This window comes from Acanthamoeba castellanii (assembly GCF_000313135.1).
Source record: "Acanthamoeba castellanii str. Neff unplaced genomic scaffold scf7180000084763, whole genome shotgun sequence".
NCBI lineage: Eukaryota > Discosea > Longamoebia > Acanthamoebidae > Acanthamoeba > Acanthamoeba castellanii.
The window spans coordinates 131,341-152,564 of NW_004457323.1; the positions used below are offsets into that span (position 1 = coordinate 131,341).

Genomic DNA, 21,224 nt, shown 5'->3' on the forward strand with positions numbered 1-21,224 from the left:
TCAGCACCGCCTCCTCCTCCACCACGGCCACCTTCTCTTTCGTTGCGAGTAGCGGCTCAGGTTCCACATCGACTACGTAGTCTTCTTCAAGCACCATGTTGTCGTCGCTGACCGTGCGCGGCTGGTCGACCAGGGCAGAAGATGACGATTCCAGGGACGACGTAGAGGCTGCCTGTAGCTGGTGAGGTGTTGGTTGGTGTTGGCGGCGGCGCGAGCGTCGTAGGTTGTCGTCCTTGACCCAGAGAGGGTCCTCGAAGTCGTCATCGCTCCACTCATCTTCCTCTGAAGTGGTCGAGATGTCCGAGGAAGACGAGTAGAGGGACGAGAGCTCGGACGAGGAAGTGGAGTCGACTGAGAAGATGCCGTTGGGCGCACGACGGGACACCCGACGTAGAGAGGGTAGCACCCGAATGGAGACGGCGCTCTTGCTCGAGTGGATGCTCGCCCTGCTGCCTGCCGATGTAGTCAACATGTTCGAGTGAAGTGGCGAGGCGAGTAGTGCCAGTAGTGCAACGTCTAGCTCTGTGCAAGAAGAGTAACGTTGTGAGCTGGAGAAGAAGGACACCTGTGGCTGTTGTTGCGACACCAGGACGGTTCTGGAGGCTTAGGGGAAAGGTATTGATGTCGTGTAGTGAGTGATCGAGGCTCCACCGCAGGAGCTTGGTCCCCTTCTCGTAGTGTCAAGTGGCGACGATGAACTGCTGCGTGTGGTGTGTCGCAGGTCTCCAAATCCCAACCCTGGGTGCGCATCAGCAGGGCGTGCATGTGCCATGAATTTCAGTGGCTTGGCGAGGTTGTGGTGGTCCATTAACCACTGCACGCGAAGAAGATCTACAAGAAGACCGTTCGAGTTGTCGTTTAGTGGAGCCACCTCTCCACCACTTTCAGGCCTGCTTGCCCAGCCAATCTGCTTCGGCCCACGGGAAGCGACACAGGGCAATTGCCAGACAGCAAGTGCAATAAAGAAAATCAAAGAGAAAATGGGAACTCACCAAAGAAATAAAAACGAAAGAGGCCTCGAGCTGGAGTGGCCACTGCGTAACGTGCGGTCATGAAACAGAGGAACAAGAAAAAAGGCAAACAGCAAGCAGACACGGCAAAGCAGTACATCGATTTTGCTCTTAATAATAATTGAAATTAAGATTATAATTATTGAAACAAATCTGCAAAACAAATGGCTTGGGTGCAGGGTGGTGCCACCGGAGGCGGCGGACACATGGCGCCACGTCCCCTGGGAGACGCAGGAGGAAGGGCTGGGCTTTGCGCTGCTCCTGACCAACCACAGCCGCGGGTGTGTGCTCAACTCCCAGAACCTCGTCATCGAGTACCAGCGCAGTACCTACACCTCACCTGCACAGAGCCACCAGGTGGCCGCAAGCGCTTACTCACCTCCACTTCTTCTTTCTTCTACTACTTCGTCTTCTACTTCTTCTTCTTCTTCCTGTGCACACAGACGAAAGTGTTGAATTCTGCCTGGCGCGGGCGCTGAGCAGGTGCGTCGATCATCAGACGACCACCACAACGGCTTCAAACGCGTTCACCAATGCCACAGTCACTAGGGTATACCCTACATTTCTCTCTTTCTTTTCTTCTTCTACTACTTCTTCTACTACACGCACGTGTGATATTGCCCGCACGACCACACAACACATAACACACAACACACACACGACACACACGACACACACGACACACACGACACACACGACACACACGACACACACGACACACACGACACACACGACACACTTGAAGGCGACTAACGTGGGTATCATCAGACCCTTACCCGCATGCTCAGCTCCAGGCCCTTGAGCTTCGTCAAGGACATGCTTAAGGTCGAAGACGTCAGCACTGCAGGGTAATCGCCTTCCTCAATCAACGCACAAGGCATTAGTTCTCATGAGAACGAACGAACGCGCGATGTGTGCGATGTGTGCGATGTGTGCCACAGGTGCGTGACCAAGGACGACTTTGTGCGGCGCTATCTCTCCCACGCCCTCGACCCCAGCAAGTACGTAGGGCCACGCGTTTGACGTGCGTGTGTCGTGTCGTGTTTGTTCTGGTTTTGACACACACGGTGTGCGTGTGCGTGTGCGTGTGCGGTGGTGCGCGAAAATGGCAGCTCGAGGGAAAAGGCAGCGTGCGAGCCGCGCCGGCCGAAGATGGTGGTCTTCGATTCCGTGCCCCTCCAACGCGATTCCCAGCGCGTGCTGCAGCTGTGGGGCGTCAGATCCGCCACCCAACCCCTCTCCGCCGCCAGTACTCGCCGCCCAACCAGTCACTCTGCCACCTTCCGACAAGAATTGCCCTAACCTGCCGCCGCACGACACGCACCACCACACACACTCGCCAACCGCACACGCACACGCCGATGGCTTGGGGGTGCAGTTCGTCGGAGGTTGGCGAAGGAGCTGTACATGGTGCACTGCGGCCGAAACATGGACGATCTGCTGCTGCGGGTGCCCGGCATGAGCGTCGACCTGGTCGCCCGCTTCTTCAAAAGCGCCAGCAAGTTCTACCACGCCGGTACACCCACCCACCCCCATGTGTGCGGTGGTGTGTGTCGTGTCGTGTGTGTCGTGTGTGTCGTACGCGTCGTGTGGCGTGTGCTCAAGTTGTATTGCAGCGCCGTGGCGATATCTGGACGGGCACACGTTCACGCTGAGCATCGGAGACCGGCACTGGCTCGTGTCGGTGCTGGGGCGCATGGGCGAAGGTCCGGCCGAGCTGGCCCGCATCTACCCCGACTACTTCCAATCGAGCGACTGGTACCGCATTCCACATTCCACATTCCAGCAGTCCAGCAGTCCACTAAGCACCGTCGTGCGTGGCTGCAGTGGTCTGTACATGAAGCACTCGCCCGGGTTCACGCAGCCGTCGTCGTGGACGTACGAAGATATGAGGAGACACGGCCTGGAGAGCGTCGACTTCGTGTCCCGTGACGGTACGACACGCGCGCGCGTTCAACTCGTGGCGTGAGATGACTGACCGCACACGCACCACCGCACACACACACGCTTGGTGTCGCTATAGCGGTGCCACTGCCGGAGGAGCGGGCGATGCTGGAGCACGGCTGGAAGCTGGCTGGCGGCGTGGAGGGCTTTCTCAACGAGGGCCACAACACCTTCCCCTATACCACCGTCGAACCCGGTACCACGACCAACGACACGACACGACCAACGACACGACGCGCGGCTAAATAGCGTCGTTATCAGGGCTTGCTGAAGCAGAAAGTGAGGAAGATGAGGAGGAGGAGTGTGGGGGCGCGAGGCGTCCGATTCCGGCGGAGCTGGCCTGGTTGATCTACGCCATGGTGGCCATCAGGAAGTGGGTCAAGCGCGGGCACCTCCGATGCGTGGGTGTCGACGACGACGGCCTCCCCGCCTACGACCCGCACACGTACGCGCCCTCTCATCATCATCGTCGTCATCATCATCATCTACTTTCTATTGTTCTTGTCTCATCGTCGTCCTCGTCATCTACTTTGTCTCGTTCTTGCTTCGTCGTCGTCATGATAGGTTCTCGATCAAGTTGGGCGAGGAGACGGTGCGTATAAGGTTCCCCACGGTGATGGAAGGGCGAGAAGCAGCCGCTGCGCCGCCGGCCTCGCCCGCAACTGCGGATGGCCCAGACAGCACGGCGGCGGCGGCGGGGGAGCCACCACTCCCCGACGCTGGTATGCAACGATGCGCCATGTGCGCCAAACAGGTCAAGGTGAGCAACAACGCGACACGACACAACACACAGGGAAGGAACACTGACGGCAAGTGCGGCGTGCAGGTGAAGTGGTGTTCGCGATGTCGGGAGGTGGGCTACTGCAGCCCGGCGTGCCAGAGGGAGCACTGGCCCGCCCACAAACCCGCGTGCGCGCCCGCCAGCATCACCGCATCAGAAAGGCGACCAGCGGGTGGTGTTGCATGAAGGGACAAAAACATTTGTTTTCTTTCTTTTGCGTTGTAGCATTGCATGATGGAAACCTCGTAAAACACCAACGGGGGACGTGGAAGCCGCATCAGCTTGGTGGTGGGTTGGTGGCCCCCTTCTGTGCGTGCCGTGTCGTGTATCGTGTCGTGTTTAGGGAGGTAAGGTTTGACCTGTTATCAATTTTAAAAAGGTAAATGATTGGCGACGAACCTTGAATAGTTTTTCGATGGTGGTGAAGAGTGCGTTGAACCACTCCTGTTTGGCCTTGTCCGTGCCCGCGCACAGGCTGTACTTGCAGTCGAAGCTCTGGATCAAGAACACGCCCTCTCCATCTGCACTCGCGACCGACAATGATGAATGATTCAACTCTTTCAAATGAAGCCAAGGAGGATCGCGTACAGGAGGCGGGGAGATCGACGACCTGGACCTTCCACAGCTCGATGATCTCCTTGATGATGATCTGATTGCCCATGGCCTCCACCGACCCCTTCGCTCGCAGCGTTTTGGAGAGGTTCAAGCTGCTGCTCAGCCGCTGCACTCATCAACCACCCCCGACAGTGGGCTTGTCAGCGTCGTTGTACGCGCGCGTGCGTGTGCTGTGATGCGGTTGCGTGTCGGTCACGTCGTACCCTGACTCGCGCTGGCCTGACCGACTTCATGGTGGGTGTGAAGCACATGAGCAGGACGTCGTTGAAGAGAATGAGGTGCCGATCTGTCGTGTGGTGTTTCTACGTGTGAGCAGCAAATAGAGACCACCTGTAGGAGAAGGAGGTGGCAACGCAGGAGATACCTTCGGAGCGGGACGGGGGGAAGGGCTTGGAGACGTTCTTGTCCTTGATCATCATCACGTCGCCCTCCTTCACGAACCGGCGCTCCTCGTTCAGCGAAAACGTGATCTTGACAGACCGCTGCCGCTCCGCACCACCGTGCGGCATATCAAACTCCAGCTGCGAGTAGAGCTGTCGTACGCCACAAAAACAAACATATGACATGTTAATTTGGATTATTGTCGCACATCACATCATAGTAATGTGTTTGTGATGTTGATATGAGCATCCACTAGGGGTGTGGAGGTCGAACCTTTTGCACGTAGTCGGCATTCTCAGAGTCTTTTTTCTGTTCGTTGAAGTAGTCGGTCATGTCCTTGATCTTTTGCGTGGCCTTGAAGAGCTGCTCGTAGCACGGGTGTGCTTTGCTCGTTTTTCGCATCAACGCTGTTCGATCACAACGTCGTCAGAACGCGAGCGTGTGCGCATGTGTTACAATGATGTCAGCGACGCCACGGGAGGAGAAGAGTACCGTTGAGGAGCATGACGTAGCGTGGAATGCGTTGGATGGGCTGGATGAGAAAGGACGACAGGTCGGCGTACTCGCATTCCTCGCGCGCCTCGGCCTGGTGAACACACGATTCAGCAAATGCGTGTATGCCGTGTGTCGTGTGTCGTGTCGCGTGTGCGGTGGTGTCGCACCTCTTCTACGAACTGGAAAAACTTGGGTATCTCCTTCTTACACCGCTGGACGGTGGCCAACGAGTTGTCGTAGTTGTTGATGTACCCCGAGTAGAGCTCAAAAAAGGCTTCACGCGTGCGATTAGCCCAAAACGCGTGTCGTGTGTGTGTCGTGTGTGTGTCGTGTGTGTGTCGTGTGTGTGTGTCGGGTGTGTGTCGGGTGTGCGTCGGGTGTGCGTCGGGTGTGTGTCGGGTGTGTCGGGTGTGTGTCGGGTGTGTCGGGTGTGTGTCGGGTGTGTCGGGTGTGTCGTGTGCGGCGCGGGCGACGAAGATTGTGAGTTGGGTGAGTACCAGTGTGTTGAATAAATAGGTCGCCCAGGCTCTTGCTGGCGAAGAGATCAAAGTCGAGAACCCTCTCGCGGAGATATTTGCTGAATTCCTGGTGATGTATGTACAGCTTAGCCACCACCGAGAATATACTCTCCACGTCCTCCGTGCTCTTCAACGGCGCTGCTACTCTCCACCACCGCACACGCACGCACGGGCTTTAGGAACACATCGTGTGTCGTCGTGTGTTATGTGTCGTCGTGTGCGGTGTGTCGTTGTGTGTCATCCCACCTTCTTTGTTGTCGCTCTTGCTCAGGGCGAGGAGCGGTTCGTAGAAGAAGCGGCATAGAACGGAGAGGGCCTTCACATAGTGCTCTTCGGTGACCATCAGCTCGTGGGCCACCAATAATCGCCGCTTGAGCATCCGCGCGCGATACGCCTGCTCACCATGTGCGACACGACACGCACGACACGCGTTGACAACACACACGTGTGAGTGAGTGCGTCACAAGAGAGTCTGTGGGTGGACACTCACGCACCCGTATGAGTTTCTGTATGAGGATGATCTTGACGAGAGTCTCTTTGGAGGGCTCTGAGTCCCATTGTCTGCTCCACAACTTACGCAGCTTGTGTTGCGACTTGAAGTCTCCGCCTGCGCACGACACGCACGACGACACGACACGACACGACACGCACACGAGAAAGAACGTGAGGGAGTGATGGATTGGGGGGGGGCTTGAAGTGTACCTGCGCCGATACCCTTGGAGCTCCCGATGCCCTTGAGGCTCATCAGCATCTTCTTCCCCTTTTGTGTGGCTGATTGACCAAAGACCACATCACGACAAAACGAATTGTGAATTTGGAGAAGATTGATAGAAGATGATGGCGAATTTCTGACAGAATTGGAGAGGATTGATTCCGAAGATGGAGATGGAGATTAACGTACCCTCTCGGATGGAGATGGAGCGGGAGAGCTTGCGATGCTCGCCATCGGCGTGATCCTCGCTGACTGTGAGCAGGTGATTCTTTCCCCCGCCCTCCATTGTTATCTTTGGCTGCTGGTATGATGGAGGAGGGTGAAGATGTAGAAGATGATGTTGGCGATGTCAGGCTTTCGAGATTATGGCCGAACAGGTGACGTCTCCGGGTAGAAGCTTAGATTTGTATTGCCTCGTCTCGTCTCTTTCCTTTTCAACTCTTCGCCTCAGATCTGTAAAATGGTGGAAGGTTGTGGCGGCGGAGCACGTTGGGCACCTTGGTCTCTTGTGTGAACCGAAAGAGGTGTGGACCACAGTTTTTGTTGTTGGCTTCGAACTCCAAACGATGAACAAAACGACACTTTCCTAATCAACCACTTTCCTTTTGAATAAATAAACACCTTTTCGCTTCTTTCTTTTAATCTTGAAAGATAGAAATCCCTGGGAAATAAATAAAGAAATCCAAGAAGCGAGTGGCGAGAGTAGGGTGTGTGCCTGCAAATGCCAAAAGGATACGGGCACGGTGGATGAATTCGATTCATGCGTGGTGTCTGCCGACGGCCATGTTTCTGTGGCGACACATGACACACGTACCACCAGAAAGGAACGGGAAAGCATTTTACAGGAGGAGCGAAATGAAAAGATTAGAAGACTGCTCGCTCCTTGTGGGGGTACGCTGACGTCGTTTGGCTCTCGGCGCCCGCGTTGAGTCCGAACGGAGCGATGGTCGCCTCCACCAGATCACCCGTGTCCTCGTCCTGCCCACAACACACACACACGCGCGCACACGCAAAACACACCGCCGCACGAGAAGAGAAAATTAATCAACAAAACGAAGCTGACCAGAAGAGAGATCTGCAAAAGTGTGAGGAGGCAGCCCAGCGTACGACGAACTGGTAGGAGCCGTGCATGGTGCCGTAGGGGGTCGCCATCCAACCCGACGACGACTTGTAGTGAAAGTTCTGGCCAGGAGCCTGTCGGTGTGTGTCGTGTTGTTGGTCGTGTGCGTGTGCGCAATAGTGTGTGCGTGGGCGTGACGCGTCGGTGATGTAGGGCTGGAGATGGTCGCACGTACCAGCACGGGGTAGAGGCCGACGACGCCGGGTCCCCGGACCTCTTCCGTCTGCCCGTCGCCGTCAAGAATGAGCCAGTGCCGCGAGAGGAGCTTGAACGTCTTGGTCGGGTGCAGCTGCCCACGACACCAGACACGCATGAGCCCAGCAGGGTCCTGGGCCGACACGTGGCAACACACGACACGACACGCGGCACATGACATACGACAAGACACGACACGACACGCAAGGCCCGGGGGGGACAAAGTACGTTGGTCATCTCGACGCGGTATTCGAATCGGGAGTACTTGGTCGTGTTATTGTCCATGCGGAACGGGAGCGGATAACTTCGGACCTCGATTAGAATCTGCCACACACACGTCCATGTGTCAGGCCACGACACACGCACGACACGCACGCACGCGCACGCACGACACGGCATGTACCCCGTTGGTGGTGCATTGGCTGTGGGGTTCGTAGACGAGCTGCTGGAGGGCGGCCGTTCGGTCGTTGAGGACTCGCAGCGAGGCGAAGGCGTCGCTGAAGTCGTCGTCTGCCTGGTGGTCGCCGTTCATGTCAGGCTACAGACTGCGATGATGATAAAGAAGAAGATGATGGTGGCTGTGGTGGCTATGGTGGTGATGATGATGACGACGATGATAATGGGTGATGATAAGGAAGGGGTACGGAGGGATGGCGCCGTGGTGCGTCGTCGTGGCTAGGTCGGTTCAAGTCTCGCCACAGCTGACGCGTCAGTGACGGTACGACGGCACCTGTTGTCACGTCGCCATCAGACGTACGCTACACGCTACAGGCACGGCACCCGACACACACGACACACGACACACGACACACGACACAGCACGCACCGGTGAGGGCGACGTCCTCGCGCAAGTGGGAACCGACAGTGGACGGAAGTGTGCCCTTGAGCCTGGAGCGGATTACATGCACCACCAGAGCCACACACGTAAGAGGTGTGCCAGTTGTCCAGGCGAAATAAAGGAAGCACACAGAAGGGAGGAGAGGGGGCACACCTGCGGATTTCGTTCTTTTCGCCCAGCACGAGGCGGCCGCGCAGCACTTCGCGTTCCCAACTCTCGCCCGACCTAAAATCCAGACCGGGCCGCAGAGATGAGTTTCCATTCATTGTACAAAACGCGATTTCAACTGAGAGAATGGAGATTGAGATGCAACCTCAACAGGGAGGAGTAAAGGAGCTTGCCCAACTTGTTATTCGATTTGGTCGCCATTTAGAGTCCTTTCGTTCCACAAAAATCGAACAAATAAAATGGACCTTTCGCTGCCTTGACGATTTGGCATGCCTGGCAAATACTAAAAGCAAAAAGAAAATGAAAATCGCCGCTGCCACGTCAGCGTGTTGGAATGCCAGCGATTCGCGCCACGTCTTCTGGGCCACGTCCGCACCACCTTCCATTTACAACTCACGAACACCAACAAAAGTAAACAAACAGCTCGACAAACACATAGCACACAATCATGGACTGGGCCTACGGATGGATGCGCAACATACTCGCCTACTTCAGTACGACTTCCTTCGCCGTTCACTGCTCGCCTCGTGGCATGGCCTGATTGTTTTTCCCTTATATATGTGTGCTGCACCACCTTTTGCAGACCTTTGGGACCTGCAGGCCAAGATGGTGTTCGTGGGGCTCGACAACGCCGGCAAGACCACACTGCTGGGCATGCTCAAGGACGACAAACTACGATCCACGCAACCCACATTCCAACCCAGTACGTCCACATATGCCGCCACACTCTTGTCTTTGAGTGCCTCTTCTCCAGGTTCTGCTTTGATCGTTCGTCGTGTTGCCATCTCACCCTCCGCCACTATCGCAGATCAGGAGGACATGAAGCTGGGCTGCGTCACCTTCCGGACGTTCGACCTGGGCGGACACAAGGGCGCTCGGCCACTGTGGCGCGACTACTTCATCGAAGTGGGTACGTCCTGCAACTCCCTCGATTGCGCCTTCTTTGGCACATTCCTGACTGCGCAGGTGAATGCTGACCTGATCACAACTGGTGGTGTTGCCGATGACAGATGTGATCGTGTTCCTGGTCGATGCATCCAACCGGGACAGGTTCGAGGAGTCGTACGAGGCGCTGGCGGGCATCCTCAAGAATGATGAGCTGGCCCACGTACCCGTTGTGGTCCTGGGCAATAAGATTGACAGGTACGAAATATCCCCTCTTTCTCTCTTTCGCGCTTTCTTTCTCTTCTGCCAGTGGCCCGTGGTTGCCCTGATGAGAAGCAGTAGTGGACGATATCTTCTCTCTTTAACAAGGGCCTCTGGCGCACTTGGTAACACGACGCAAGGCAATGCCTAACCTGTGCTTCCTCAACTTTGGTCCTCGTACCAGGCCCACGGCCGTGTCCGAGCGGGAGCTGAGGGAGGCGTTGGACCTGGCGGGCACGACCACGGGCAAGGGCAAGGCGAAGCTCCGGACCAACCAACGGCCACTCGAGGTACCCCCAACACGCATACATCAGTGAACACTACAAACTGAGGGCAGGGGTCTCACAAGCGCGTTTCATTGTGGCGACAATACAGCTATTTATGTGCAGTGTGGTGAAACGCTGCGGCTACATGGAGGCCTTTCAGTGGGTCGCCCAGTATGTACAGGGCAAGTGAGCGATGACGCTTGAGCCTTGTTGAATAGCATAAATTCCTTCGAGTCCGGTGAATATCTCGGCTACTTATTGCCAGTTCTAAATACATCAGGGGCCGGAAAGAAATGAAGGCTTTTGCCGGTGTGCCCAGCAACAAACGAACTACAGACAATACAACACCAGCTGGAGTTGGAGGCCGGTCGGGGCAAACCTGCGCGAACCGAAGAAGAGAAAGCGACGCACAACGGCCACGCGCCGGTGGCCAACAGAACGAACAGAAAGGGTAAGGAAAGAAGGCACCATACTCCGCCAGACCAACGTTTCACACTCACTCCTGTTTTCTTCACCACAAGAGAAAGCTGTGTAAGAGGCCCCTTGACCCTCCTTGAAAACGGAAACAATTTGGCACCACCGGATTCAAGCGACAGCCGTCTATTACAATACTTCTCGTCTTGAGGTGCGGCCGGCCACTCCACAAACCTTTGTTCAGCGGAACAAGAAGTGTTGACCGCTCGATCTTTTTCATCTTCTTGTTGATGCCCACCAGAGAGCGGGCAGCCCCCCACCACCACTCACTGGAAACCACCAGGAAGAGAGGGAAGAAAACGAGCAGCAGCTCTCCCTTCTTTTGGCGCCCGGCGCGGGGTGCCATCTCGTGCTGGTGCTCTTAGTTTGGGCGGCGAATGGGGGACAAGGTGCTGTGGCGAATGGAGCAGGAGCAGCTGCTCTACAACCAGCACGAAGATACGGCCAGCTCGTCGACAAGCACCACCACCAGCGGCAGAAGCGACAACACCAGCAGAACGAGGCGACCGGCGAGTAGCTACTACCCTACACTCGAGGCCGACGGCGACGAACCCAGTGGCGGAGCGAAAGAACGAAGCCTCGACGCGAAAGAACGAAAGCGACGGGGAGGGACCGTAACGGGGCTCGTCGCGCTGGACGGTGGCGAGGAAGAACGCGAACGCGAACGCGAAGTCGTCGAAGTCGGGGAAGAGGCCTCGCAGAGGTTTCAGGCCAGGTCGCAGCATCAACTCAAGCGACTCTCGCTCAGGATCAGGGAGAAGCTTCACCTGGCCTTCACCAGCAACAACAGCAGCGGCGAGCAGCCGACCCGACCGGCGCGCGACAGCCACTACCACCAGAACAGCCAGAGCCTGCCCCACAGCCCCAAGTTCCTCTCGACTAGCGAACCCGCGGAGCAGCTGCAGCCCGCCGCCCAGCCACTCACCTCGTCGCGTTCGTCGCCTTCATTTTCCTCGTCGTCTTCGTTCTTTTCGCCGTCGAATTCGCCTGCCGGTTCGACGCCGACATCGCCCAAGGGTCGCCGCGGCCTCGCTTCGTCGGTGAGCCCGCGTGCCAGACAGCAACAGGCCGTCGTCGTGCCCAGCCGCGGGGAGAAGGAGAAGAAAAGCCAGGAAGAAAAGAAAAGCAAGAAGAAAGGCGGTTCCCGAGGACACAAAGCTCGCGGCGGTGGCTCTGCCGCTGGGGACGACCGGAAGACGGAGGACAACAGCGACAGCAGCAACAACAACCAAAAGCATAAGAACAACAAGAAGAACAAGAACAAGAAGGAGGAGAAGAGAGAAGGAGGAAACGACGGCAACGACAGCGACAGCAGGCCAAGTCCGCGGATGCAGGGAGGCTCATCGAAGCGGCTCGGCGGAATGTTCCACTTCAGCAGCAGGAGCAAGGACAAGGGGGGAAGTTTGGAGGAGGACGCGATGATGATGGCGACGGCGGCGACCACCTCGTCGCCCACACGCTCGAGAACGATGCGCAAGAACGAAGGCGGCGACGAGAAAACGAGAAAGATCGTAAAAAGCGACGAAGGCAAGGGGGGAGGCAACGCAGGCAAAAGCTCGTCGCCCGATTTGGAGAATCGAGCAGCGAAGCGAGGAGTCGCCAAGATTGGAATTCGAGTAGAGGGATCAATTGATGGAGAGGAGGAGGAGAGGGAAGAAGAAGGCCAAGACGATCTCGATGGGGAGGAGGAAGGGCAATACGATGAGGAGAAGGGATGGATCTTGCCAACGACAGACATCGAGCTCCTGATTGAGGCGTTTGCATCGGCGTCGCCGCTGCAAGGCAGCAGCTCGGGCGAATCGACACCGGTGCTCGGGTGGGTCTCGAAGAGGCCCACGTCGCCCCGAGGGGGCGGCGAGCAACTGCTGCTCGAGGTCGGCAGCCCCAAGAAGAAGGAGAACATGCGACTACGGCTGTCCGCTTCTCTTTCCTCCTTCGCCTTCTCGCCCATCTCTTCATCCAAGAAGCAGGTAAAGCCCCTTGTCGATTTTTCTCTTTTTTTATTATTATTTTCCATTTTTATGTTTGTTGAACGCGTGATATTATTATTATTACTTCGTATATTACCCTTTCTTGTTGTCTTGTGCTATTTCTTTTCCGCCCAAATGACCCCCGCCTTTGCCTCGCACGCTCTTTTGCACGTATCGTGCATCGCAGGCCCCACCGACCGCCGGACCAGAGAGCCAGTCCGCGCAGGTCAAGGCCTCCTCCGACGCCGCCTCCGCCGCAGGGAAGAAGCAGAAGGACGGTAAGTTTCGATTCCTGCACCTCCAGCGCTCGTCGGCCCAGCTCCCGCTGCCTTCGTCGGCGGCCTCGGCCTCTGCGCCGTCGCTGCCGACCGTAGACAAGGAGAGCAGCAGCAGCAGCGCACACACCCTCAGGTCGCGCACGCCCAGCAAGGAGGAGCTCAAGCAGATCAAGCTCGAGCGAAAGACTGCCAAGAAGCTCGAGAAGCTCGAGAAGAAGAACAACAACAAGCGGGACAGCAACGGCGAGAACAACGGCGGCAAGAAGAAGCGCAGCAGCAGGAGGTCCAATGCTGGCGCCGGTGGCGCCGGGTCGGCCGACAAGGACAGCGATGGCACGCGAAGCATCACCTCGAGCCAGGAGAAGTCCACCGACGACGACAACGACGACGGCGAGCTCGGGCCTGTGCCGTCGGACAGCGGCTGCTCGCTCCACACCACATTCGACGAGCACCAGCTGCTTCTGGTGGGCGCCGGCGCCTCGTCGCCGGGCCTCGACGAGCTGCTCGAGATCGAGATCGCCAAGCTCAAGGAGGAGGAGGCGCGACGCGCGCTCAGGAAGCAGCAGGAGAAGCTCAACAAGGCAGCCGAGCAACAGCATCGACAGCAACGCGAAGAAGCCGCGGCTGCTCTGGTGGCGAAGAAGAGCAGCGAGCGGGGCGAGCTCAAGACGTCAACCGAATGGCGGTCCGGCCGCATATCGCCCGTCCCGTCGACCACCACCGGCGAGCGCACCACCGTCATACGAAGCTGCCTGCGCCGGAGCGAAGAAGGCGCGAAGAAGCCGGCCGAGCCCGCTGCGGCCTCGAATGTACAGCCAGTCGCGGAGGCGGTGGTGGCCACCACCACTACCACCGCCGCCTGGCAGTACGACAGCAGCGACGAGGACGAGCTGGACGAGGAGCACGGCTGGATCGACCCGGCGCGAGTGGTCGGCTCTCAGCTGCGGCTGAGGGGGGAGTCCACGGCGGCGGCGGCGGCGGTGCGCGATCTGCTCGAAAGCAGCGGCGAGGACCCCTACGGCGAGCGAGGCGCCGAGCGCGGGTGGATATTCCCCGACGAGGAGATGAAATGCGAAGGCGACGATGATGAAGACGAGGAGGAGGAAGAAGACGACAAGAAGGCGTGGCGAAAGACGACGCCTCCCATACTCGTCGAGCCCCGTGAACACAGCGGCGGTCCGGTCTTTCTCATGTCCAAGGGCGCCAACATATTCTTCCGCGTTCAGTCCCAAGCCCGTACGCCGCCACATTCGCCGCCCTACCCTCGCTCGCTCATTCCCCCGCGCGCAGTGTTAACTCATTTGCTGTCTGCGTGTCGTGTCTGGCAACAGAGATGGGGAAGATCAAGAAGGGCGCCGACATCAACAACATGGGCTACATGAGCTTGAAGGGCAATCGGTCGAGCATGCTCCGTAACCTGAAAGATCAGCAAGGTACGCACACGCACACGCACACGCACACGCACACGCACACGCACACGCACACGCACACGCACACGCACACGCACACGCACACGCACACGCACACGCACACGCACACGCACACGCACACGCACACGAGAGCCACAGGTGGTCTGACTCGCTAGCTTTCCTTCGGGGGGTGCACCATAGATGAAAAGGAGCGGGTGAAGCTCGCCCTGCTCCAATTTAAGGCGCGCAGGGGCTGGTCCCGTTCATGGGAGAACCTCACCGAGGCCGCGCGCGGCCCAATCGAGGCCAACGTGGTCACCATCCAGACCTGCGCCCGCCGTTTTCTCGGTACCTCTCCTCCCCCACTCCACTCGACCTCCTCCAATCGGCCTGGGTACTGACGGGCTGGTTCGATTGGTTCGGCGTGAACAGCCAAGCGATTCCGAGCGAGGCTCAATGTCGCCAACGAGCTGCTGCTGACGGAGAAGAGCTACGTGAAGGCGCTGAGCGTGGTGGTCGAGGTGTTCTACTACCCGCTGCTCATGCAGGAGCCGCAGCTAGCGACGACCACCGCGAGCGCGACGACGACGACGCCCACGTCGCCGCCGGCCAGCGCTGGCGGCTGCCGTGCATCGACCGAACTGCAGCAGCAAATGCGTCAGACCGGAGGGCGAGTGGCGACGATCTTCTCGGTGGCCGACAAGCTGCTCTTCGCGCACCGAACATTCTGTGCCATCCTCAATGAGCGCCTGCGCAACCTCGACGAGTTCCGGCACAAGGGCCTCGGCGACATTTTCCTCAAGAAAACACGTACTCCTCCTCACATCCGTGTGTGTGTGTGTGTGTGTGTGTGGGTTCGTGTGTGTCGTTTTGAACGAAGAACTAATGATGGGAGAATAAAACCAGGTTTCTTCGACGTCTATGTCAAGTACATCAACAACTACAAGTCGGCAATTGAAACGCTCAACCGGTGCAAGGAGGAGGACCCGGCCATGGCCAAGTTCATCGCCGAGTGCGAAGCCAAGAAGGAGTGCGGCTACATGGACCTCTCCTCCTTCCTCATCCAGCCCGTCCAGCGAATCCCGCGCTACGTGCTGCTCCTCAGCCAACTCCTACGGTACCTTCGCCACAAACATTTATTAATTCGTTTCGTTTGTTTTCATTGCTAATTGTTTATGAATTTATTTATTTATTTTGCAGGAAAACGACTGCGGGCACGAAGGTGCACGCGGAATTGTACAGGGCCGTGGAGAAGATGAGGCAGGCCACCCACCACCTCAACGAGCAGAAGAGGTACTACATGCGGCGCACTTTCTCAAGGGCTGGTATAATTTCATTGCCGTGTGCTGACGCACATACCGCACAGGGACGCGGAGAATGCCGAGTACGTGGCCAAGCTGTGCTCTGCGCTCGTCATGCCCAACAGCGTCCAACGGCAAAAGCGGCGCCGCATCGCGTCGTTTGACTTCAGGTGCTTATCTACACTCGATTTATGTGTCACACCTGGGTCCGTTTTTTGGCACTCACACTGCCATCTTTCGTACACACAGCGCCGAGCGGCGGTTCATCAAGGAGGGCGACGTCACGCTGCTGGCGTCGAAATTCACGCCGGGCAAACCCCTCAAGAAGGCCAGGTCGGAAGGTGTATGCCCGTCCCTTTCGGTGGTGGTGGTGGTGACGATGATGAAACACACAGCTTACACACGACACACGCACGACACGTGATAGAGCTCCACCTGATGCTGTTCAACGACGTGCTGCTGATGTGCACGCGACTTCACACGTCGTCGCGCGAGCGACGCCGCAGCGTACGCGCCGCTCTCAAGAGCGACGACAGTATGGTCGGCGGCCCCGGCGGCCCTAATGGCGGCAGCAGCGGGTCATCGGATGGCGACGGCGGTAGCGGCGGCGGTGGAGGAACGCTGCACCGCCTGCTGGCCTCCATTCCCGGCGTGGTCTCCCCGCCATCCAGTCGACGCCCGAGCCTCCACTCCCACGCCTCCGCCGCCTCATCGTCATTGCCATCGTCGCCGCCTTCAGCGCCGCTGCCCGTCACACAATCGACCGAATTCACTTCTCCACCTTCTTCTCCGCAGTCCTATTCGCCACTGACCAGCCCCGGCCGTACGCTCACGCCCGTTCATCATCCTTTCTCCCGCTGCAGCTGATCGCGTGTCGTGTGTCGTGTCGTGTCGTGTGTGCGGTGTCGCAGTTCCGGTCAAGTACGACATCCAGGAGGTCGTTGAACTGTGGAAGGTGCACGTACTCGATCTCCCTGCCGACACCTGTACGTTGCAATGCCCCCACTCCACGTTCCGCTTAGTAGAGCGACATGGGAAAATTTATGGATTTTTATATATACACACATTCATAAATAATGCTTACCATTGTGTTGATGTGTTTTACATCGCAGATGGCGAGGGACTGGTGGTGGTGAGCACGCCTCTCCGCAGCTTTGTGTTTGCCTTTGGCAGCGCGGCGACCAAGGGCGAGTGGATGACCGCCCTTCAATCCGCCGTGCAGAGGCTCTTCACCAGTACGTCCTCGCCTGGTTGATCGCCATCATTTGCGTGTCTCCTTCGCCTTCCTCCTCGTCGTATTCTCACCCACGCCTTTCTCACACAGGTATCTGACTGGCCACAACACACTCAAAATCGGGGGGGGGGGAATAAAAAATAAATTTGGCTGAAACATCGTGGTGCTGAAAGACGCGGATTCATGTGCCAGTTGTGGAGGAGAACACCCAAGTGCCATGGTTGGGCTACTGCCTCACTTCCACTCAACCTGCAACCACAGCATCCACTATGGCATGCAGCGTTCTGCTGCTGGGCTGCAGTAGGCCATCAACCCCTTTTTTGGGATTTATACCTTTTCCCTACAGCTGCCATAATTTGCCCAAAAATTACGCAGAACTTTTTGGCAGTTTCCAAGATAAATGAAATTGCAATTTGAAGCTGTAAAATAAAAGCCTTGAGGCCGGTAGCGGGCACACCAGCACAAGCAAGTATGCCACCCAAGCGCAAGCACCAGCAGCAGGCCGAGACGGAGCACCAGGCTGCGCCAGAGGACCAGCAGGAGAAAGGAGAGAAGGAAGAAGAGCAACAAGAGGAGGCTAAGGCGAGTGAAGAGAAGGCCAAGGAGGAAGAAGAGGGGGTGGGGGCAAAAGCAGCGTCCTCACCCAAGGAAGAAAAAGACATAAAAGAAGAAGAAGAGAAAGATGCGCCAGAGGTGAAGCGCAGGAAGGTCAGCTTCCAAGAAGAAAAAGAAGAGAAGAAGGAGGAGAAGAAGAACGTTCAAGAAGGCGCGGTCCAACCGTTCGAGTTTGCGTGGGACAAGTTCATCGGGCTGCTCGAGGGCGACGGCGCGGGCTTCACGGGCGCCGAGCCGTACGTCAGCGTGTGCGACGAACCGGTGGACGAGTCTCTGGTGCGGGCCGGCCTCGAGCTGCTCAACGCCGCGACAGGTCCGTGGCACGAGGACGCCGACGAGGGCCGACGCCGCACCGAGCAAGTGGCGGCCAGCGGTGGCGACTATGGCGACTCGGTCGTGCGCGTCTACAGGGCATCGTCGTCATCGACCGAACCGCACAACGAGCCCGACCGCTACGAGCTCACCTTCCTCCAATGCCCTGGCTTCGCCCATTTCGAGTGCGTGTCGTGTCGTGTCGTGTCGTGTCGTGTGTTTTCCCCGCGTGCGTGTCGTGCGGTGTGTGCGGTGAACTGACGGTAAGGGGGGGGGGTTACGGAACACGGCAGGTACGTGTTCGTGGTGGACAAGGCCAAGCGGCGCTTCGTGTTTGTGGGCGAGGCTGGCTCACACCCTCAGGCGGGCACCAACGACTTCGTCTACGACAACTCAGACGGCAGCGGGCCGGGTCTGCTGCCCGACTCGTCGGTGCCGCCCACGCCCACGACCCTGCTCGATGCCGCCCGGCAACGCTTCTCCGAGTTCTGCCTCGACCACCATCACTGATGCCGTCCAAACCATGTCCAAACCATTTCCCAACCATTTGTGAAACGTGAAACCAAGTCAGAAAATCCAAAGGTTGGTTCATTAATTTTCATGCATGTTGCTCTCAAGACTTGTGCATTCCTGGCGTGTGGGCGTTGAGTACAGAGTCAGCTGTGTTTTTCTGCATTGCCACAGGCAAATGTCAGCTGTTCGCGCTCTTTGCTGCCTGACTGCCCCAGCAATGCATCTCTGAACACAACAAGTACTTTGCTCCGCGAATGGTTCGTTGTCTTTTCGTTTCTTTTCTTTTCTTTCTTTTGGGTGAACTGAACTGGCTTTTACTTGCTCTTAGCACGAATGGAAGGAGAGGGCACTACGAACCACCACGCTTCATCACTGGCCGAGAAGGTGGTGGTGGGCAAGTGCCGGATGTATGAGGCCGAGTTTCCAGAGCGAGACGAGCTGGTGCTGGTTCGGGTGATCGACAGCCGGCCAGACGAACTCTTCTACACCGTCGCGCTGCTCGAGTACAACGACAAGGAAGGCATCGTCCTGCGCGACCACTTCTCCGGGAGGCGCTGCTCCAAGATAGCCAGCGCCCAGCGGGTGGGAAAGGAGGAGGTGGCGCGGGTGGTGCGAGTAGACAAGGAACGGGGCTACATCGACCTCTCCATGAGACTGCGCTCGCAAGACAGCGCCGTGGAGTGCTCCAAGCGGTACCGCAAGTCGAAGGCCGTGCACTGCATCATGACCCACGCCGCAGAGCTGCTGCAGAGGGAAAGCGAGAACGGCCTCACCCTGGAGCAACTGTACCGGCGCGTCGGCTGGCCGCTCTACGCCAAGTACGGCCACGCCTACGATGCCTTCGAGAAGGCGGCCGCGGGCGAGGAGGACGTCTTCGAGGGCATCGCCGACATCCCGGCCGACATCAAGCACACCCTCCTCCAAGCCATCCAACGCCATCCCCAGCCACGACCCTCTACTTCCTTGGCCGCTTTCACGTCGTGAGAGATCCCTCCTGACCACCAGTTCTCAGAGAGTCAGCAGAGCCAATCAATCGAACAAAACTAGCTAGTTTATACTAGCTAAACTAGCATGCTATGCTTCTCGCACGACACACGCAAACACACCACGCTCGGATGCAAAACAAGCAAAACAAAAGGAGCACGAAGTGGGTAGAGGTGTTATGAACAGGTCTAGTCTTGTATTTGCAAGAAGAGGAGGGGAAACACTCTAGTTGCCACCGCGGAGGCGGAGGACGAGGTGGAGGGTGGACTCCTTCTGGATGTTGTAGTCGGCCAGAGTACGGCCGTCCTCGAGCTGCTTGCCAGCGAAGATGAGACGCTGCTGGTCAGGAGGGATACCCTCCTTGTCCTGGATCTTCTGCTTCACGTTCTCGATCGTGTCGGACGACTCGACCTCGAGGGTGATCGTCTTACCCGTGAGGGTCTTGACGAAGATCTGCATACCACCACGAAGACGAAGGACGAGGTGGAGGGTGGACTCCTTCTGGATGTTGTAGTCGGCGAGCGTGCGGCCGTCCTCGAGCTGCTTGCCGGCGAAGATAAGGCGCTGCTGGTCGGGAGGAATACCCTCCTTGTCCTGAATCTTTTGCTTGACGTTCTCGATCGTGTCGCTGGACTCGACCTCGAGGGTGATAGTCTTGCCGGTCAGCGTCTTGACGAAGATCTGCATACCGCCGCGCAGACGAAGAACGAGGTGGAGGGTGGACTCCTTCTGGATGTTGTAGTCAGCAAGAGTACGGCCGTCCTCGAGCTGCTTGCCGGCGAAGATGAGACGCTGCTGATCAGGAGGGATGCCCTCCTTGTCCTGAATCTTCTGCTTCACGTTCTCGATCGTGTCGCTCGACTCGACCTCGAGGGTGATGGTCTTGCCGGTGAGGGTCTTCACGAAGATCTGCATTGTTGGCTGCTTGTGTGTAGCGCTTGTTGTGGTGTGTTGTGTTGGTTTCTTCGTCTGCCTTTTTATGTGGCGCTCCCGGCTAAAGAAGTGAAGCCGTTTCGCTGCTTTTTCGTTCGTTCGTGAAAACGTTTCAGAAATGATGCCAGCGGAGTCGTGGTCCCACACGGCAGGTACGCGTTCGTGGCGGACAAGATCTTGCGGCGCTCGCGTTCGTGGGCGTATGCGGCTCGCAGCAAGACCTCGGCCTTCTCGCCAACTCGGATGGGGGCAGGTCGGACCTGCTGCCCAGCCGGAGAACCTCACCAGCCCGCCAAGCACCGCCTCCCCGAGTTGTGCTCCAACCCCACAGCGTACCACTGATCGGGCGCATCTCGCCTTCTGAACGGCAAACATACTTCAGCAATTAATTTCATTGCACTGGAGTTGCGTGCGTGTGTGTGTGCGTGTGCTGTGTGTGTGTGTCGTGTGTGTCGTGTGTGTCGTGTGTGTCGTGTGTGTCGTGTGTGTCGTGTGTGTGGTGTGTGTTGTCCAACCTGATTCAACGATGTTGCGACTCGAGGTCGGACGTGGGCTCGATGACAAGGAAGGGGAAGGAGACGCTGGTGGTCTTCGCCAAGCTATACACAAACAGGATGCTCGCCCTGTGCGCGTACGTTTAGAAATAACACAATAAATGTATAAAACGTGATCACCACACGTCGTCTTCATAGATGCCAGAGTGGTGGATACCATATGAGGCTGTAGAAGAAGAGTCGATCATCGAACCAACTGAACGCGTCCCAGGCGATCAGAAACCCGATCAAGATGCCCGACAGATGACCCTGATAGATGTGTCAGCCACCAACCACACTTTGCGCGCGCGCACGCACACACACGCACACACCACATACACGAATAAATGAATCGAGCGACTGGAAGGAGAGAGGGGTACGATGAACGAGGCGTTGGGGATGATAAGGGAAGTGAGGATGAGGGAGGTGAAGGGCGCGAGAGCGATGGGAACGGGGAAGCCGAATATGGGGATGGTGGG

At 57.5% G+C, this 21,224-nt stretch overlaps 8 protein-coding genes and 1 pseudogene across 8 annotated transcripts in view; 5 read left to right on the plus strand and 4 right to left on the minus strand.

The window, feature by feature from the left end:
• Positions 1 to 1,051: 1,051 nt before the first annotated feature.
• Positions 1,052 to 3,921, plus strand: ACA1_239200 (MYND finger domain containing protein; the record flags this gene model as incomplete). Its single annotated transcript, XM_004335290.1, has 13 exons — positions 1,052 to 1,104; positions 1,190 to 1,335; positions 1,454 to 1,493; positions 1,805 to 1,858; positions 1,952 to 2,011; positions 2,123 to 2,259; positions 2,389 to 2,526; positions 2,717 to 2,768; positions 2,838 to 2,944; positions 3,034 to 3,150; positions 3,231 to 3,399; positions 3,519 to 3,714; positions 3,748 to 3,921. 13 exons carry the CDS (start codon positions 1,052 to 1,054, stop codon positions 3,919 to 3,921), a joined length of 1,443 nt encoding a protein of 480 aa, XP_004335338.1.
• Positions 3,922 to 4,012: 91 nt separating this feature from the next.
• ACA1_239210 (RhoGEF domain containing protein) lies at positions 4,013 to 6,742 on the minus strand (the record flags this gene model as incomplete). Its single annotated transcript, XM_004335291.1, has 13 exons — positions 4,013 to 4,042; positions 4,135 to 4,256; positions 4,324 to 4,456; positions 4,554 to 4,636; positions 4,715 to 4,883; positions 5,005 to 5,138; positions 5,224 to 5,317; positions 5,394 to 5,500; positions 5,724 to 5,882; positions 5,991 to 6,138; positions 6,239 to 6,351; positions 6,447 to 6,515; positions 6,646 to 6,742. 13 exons carry the CDS (start codon positions 6,740 to 6,742, stop codon positions 4,013 to 4,015), a joined length of 1,458 nt encoding a protein of 485 aa, XP_004335339.1.
• A 472-nt stretch (positions 6,743 to 7,214) lies between these two features.
• Positions 7,215 to 8,875, minus strand: ACA1_239220 (ApaG, putative; the record flags this gene model as incomplete). Its single annotated transcript, XM_004335292.1, has 9 exons — positions 7,215 to 7,245; positions 7,352 to 7,434; positions 7,564 to 7,650; positions 7,752 to 7,865; positions 8,000 to 8,095; positions 8,175 to 8,309; positions 8,416 to 8,501; positions 8,598 to 8,659; positions 8,763 to 8,875. 9 exons carry the CDS (start codon positions 8,873 to 8,875, stop codon positions 7,215 to 7,217), a joined length of 807 nt encoding a protein of 268 aa, XP_004335340.1.
• A 350-nt stretch (positions 8,876 to 9,225) lies between these two features.
• On the plus strand, positions 9,226 to 10,379 carry ACA1_239230 (small copii coat gtpase sar1, putative; the record flags this gene model as incomplete). Its single annotated transcript, XM_004335293.1, has 6 exons — positions 9,226 to 9,271; positions 9,361 to 9,480; positions 9,586 to 9,687; positions 9,788 to 9,920; positions 10,108 to 10,213; positions 10,299 to 10,379. 6 exons carry the CDS (start codon positions 9,226 to 9,228, stop codon positions 10,377 to 10,379), a joined length of 588 nt encoding a protein of 195 aa, XP_004335341.1.
• Positions 10,380 to 11,040: 661 nt separating this feature from the next.
• Positions 11,041 to 16,953, plus strand: ACA1_239240 (RhoGEF domain containing protein; the record flags this gene model as incomplete). Its single annotated transcript, XM_004335294.1, has 13 exons — positions 11,041 to 12,633; positions 12,821 to 14,147; positions 14,243 to 14,344; positions 14,522 to 14,668; positions 14,753 to 15,130; positions 15,227 to 15,437; positions 15,521 to 15,613; positions 15,687 to 15,791; positions 15,871 to 15,962; positions 16,049 to 16,444; positions 16,533 to 16,607; positions 16,734 to 16,856; positions 16,946 to 16,953. The coding sequence occupies 13 exons, from the start codon at positions 11,041 to 11,043 to the stop codon at positions 16,951 to 16,953; spliced, it is 4,650 nt and encodes a 1,549-aa protein (XP_004335342.1).
• A 373-nt stretch (positions 16,954 to 17,326) lies between these two features.
• Positions 17,327 to 18,292, plus strand: ACA1_239250 (annotated as a pseudogene).
• A 336-nt stretch (positions 18,293 to 18,628) lies between these two features.
• On the plus strand, positions 18,629 to 19,279 carry ACA1_239260 (eukaryotic translation initiation factor 2 alpha subunit, putative; the record flags this gene model as incomplete). Its single annotated transcript, XM_004335295.1, has 1 exon — positions 18,629 to 19,279. One exon carries the CDS (start codon positions 18,629 to 18,631, stop codon positions 19,277 to 19,279), a length of 651 nt encoding a protein of 216 aa, XP_004335343.1.
• Positions 19,280 to 19,504: 225 nt separating this feature from the next.
• On the minus strand, positions 19,505 to 20,194 carry ACA1_239270 (polyubiquitin, putative; the record flags this gene model as incomplete). Its single annotated transcript, XM_004335296.1, has 2 exons — positions 19,505 to 19,732; positions 19,760 to 20,194. The coding sequence occupies 2 exons, from the start codon at positions 20,192 to 20,194 to the stop codon at positions 19,505 to 19,507; spliced, it is 663 nt and encodes a 220-aa protein (XP_004335344.1).
• Positions 20,195 to 20,493: 299 nt separating this feature from the next.
• ACA1_239280 (uncharacterized protein) overlaps positions 20,494 to 21,224 on the minus strand; it is a gene marked incomplete at both ends in the record, with an annotated part of 1,324 nt that continues 593 nt past the window's right edge. Inside the window, 2 exons of the mRNA XM_004335297.1 lie at positions 20,494 to 20,569; positions 20,761 to 20,835. Coding sequence (XP_004335345.1) covers positions 20,494 to 20,569; positions 20,761 to 20,835 — 151 coding nt within the window. The remainder of the gene's footprint in view (positions 20,570 to 20,760; positions 20,836 to 21,224) is intronic.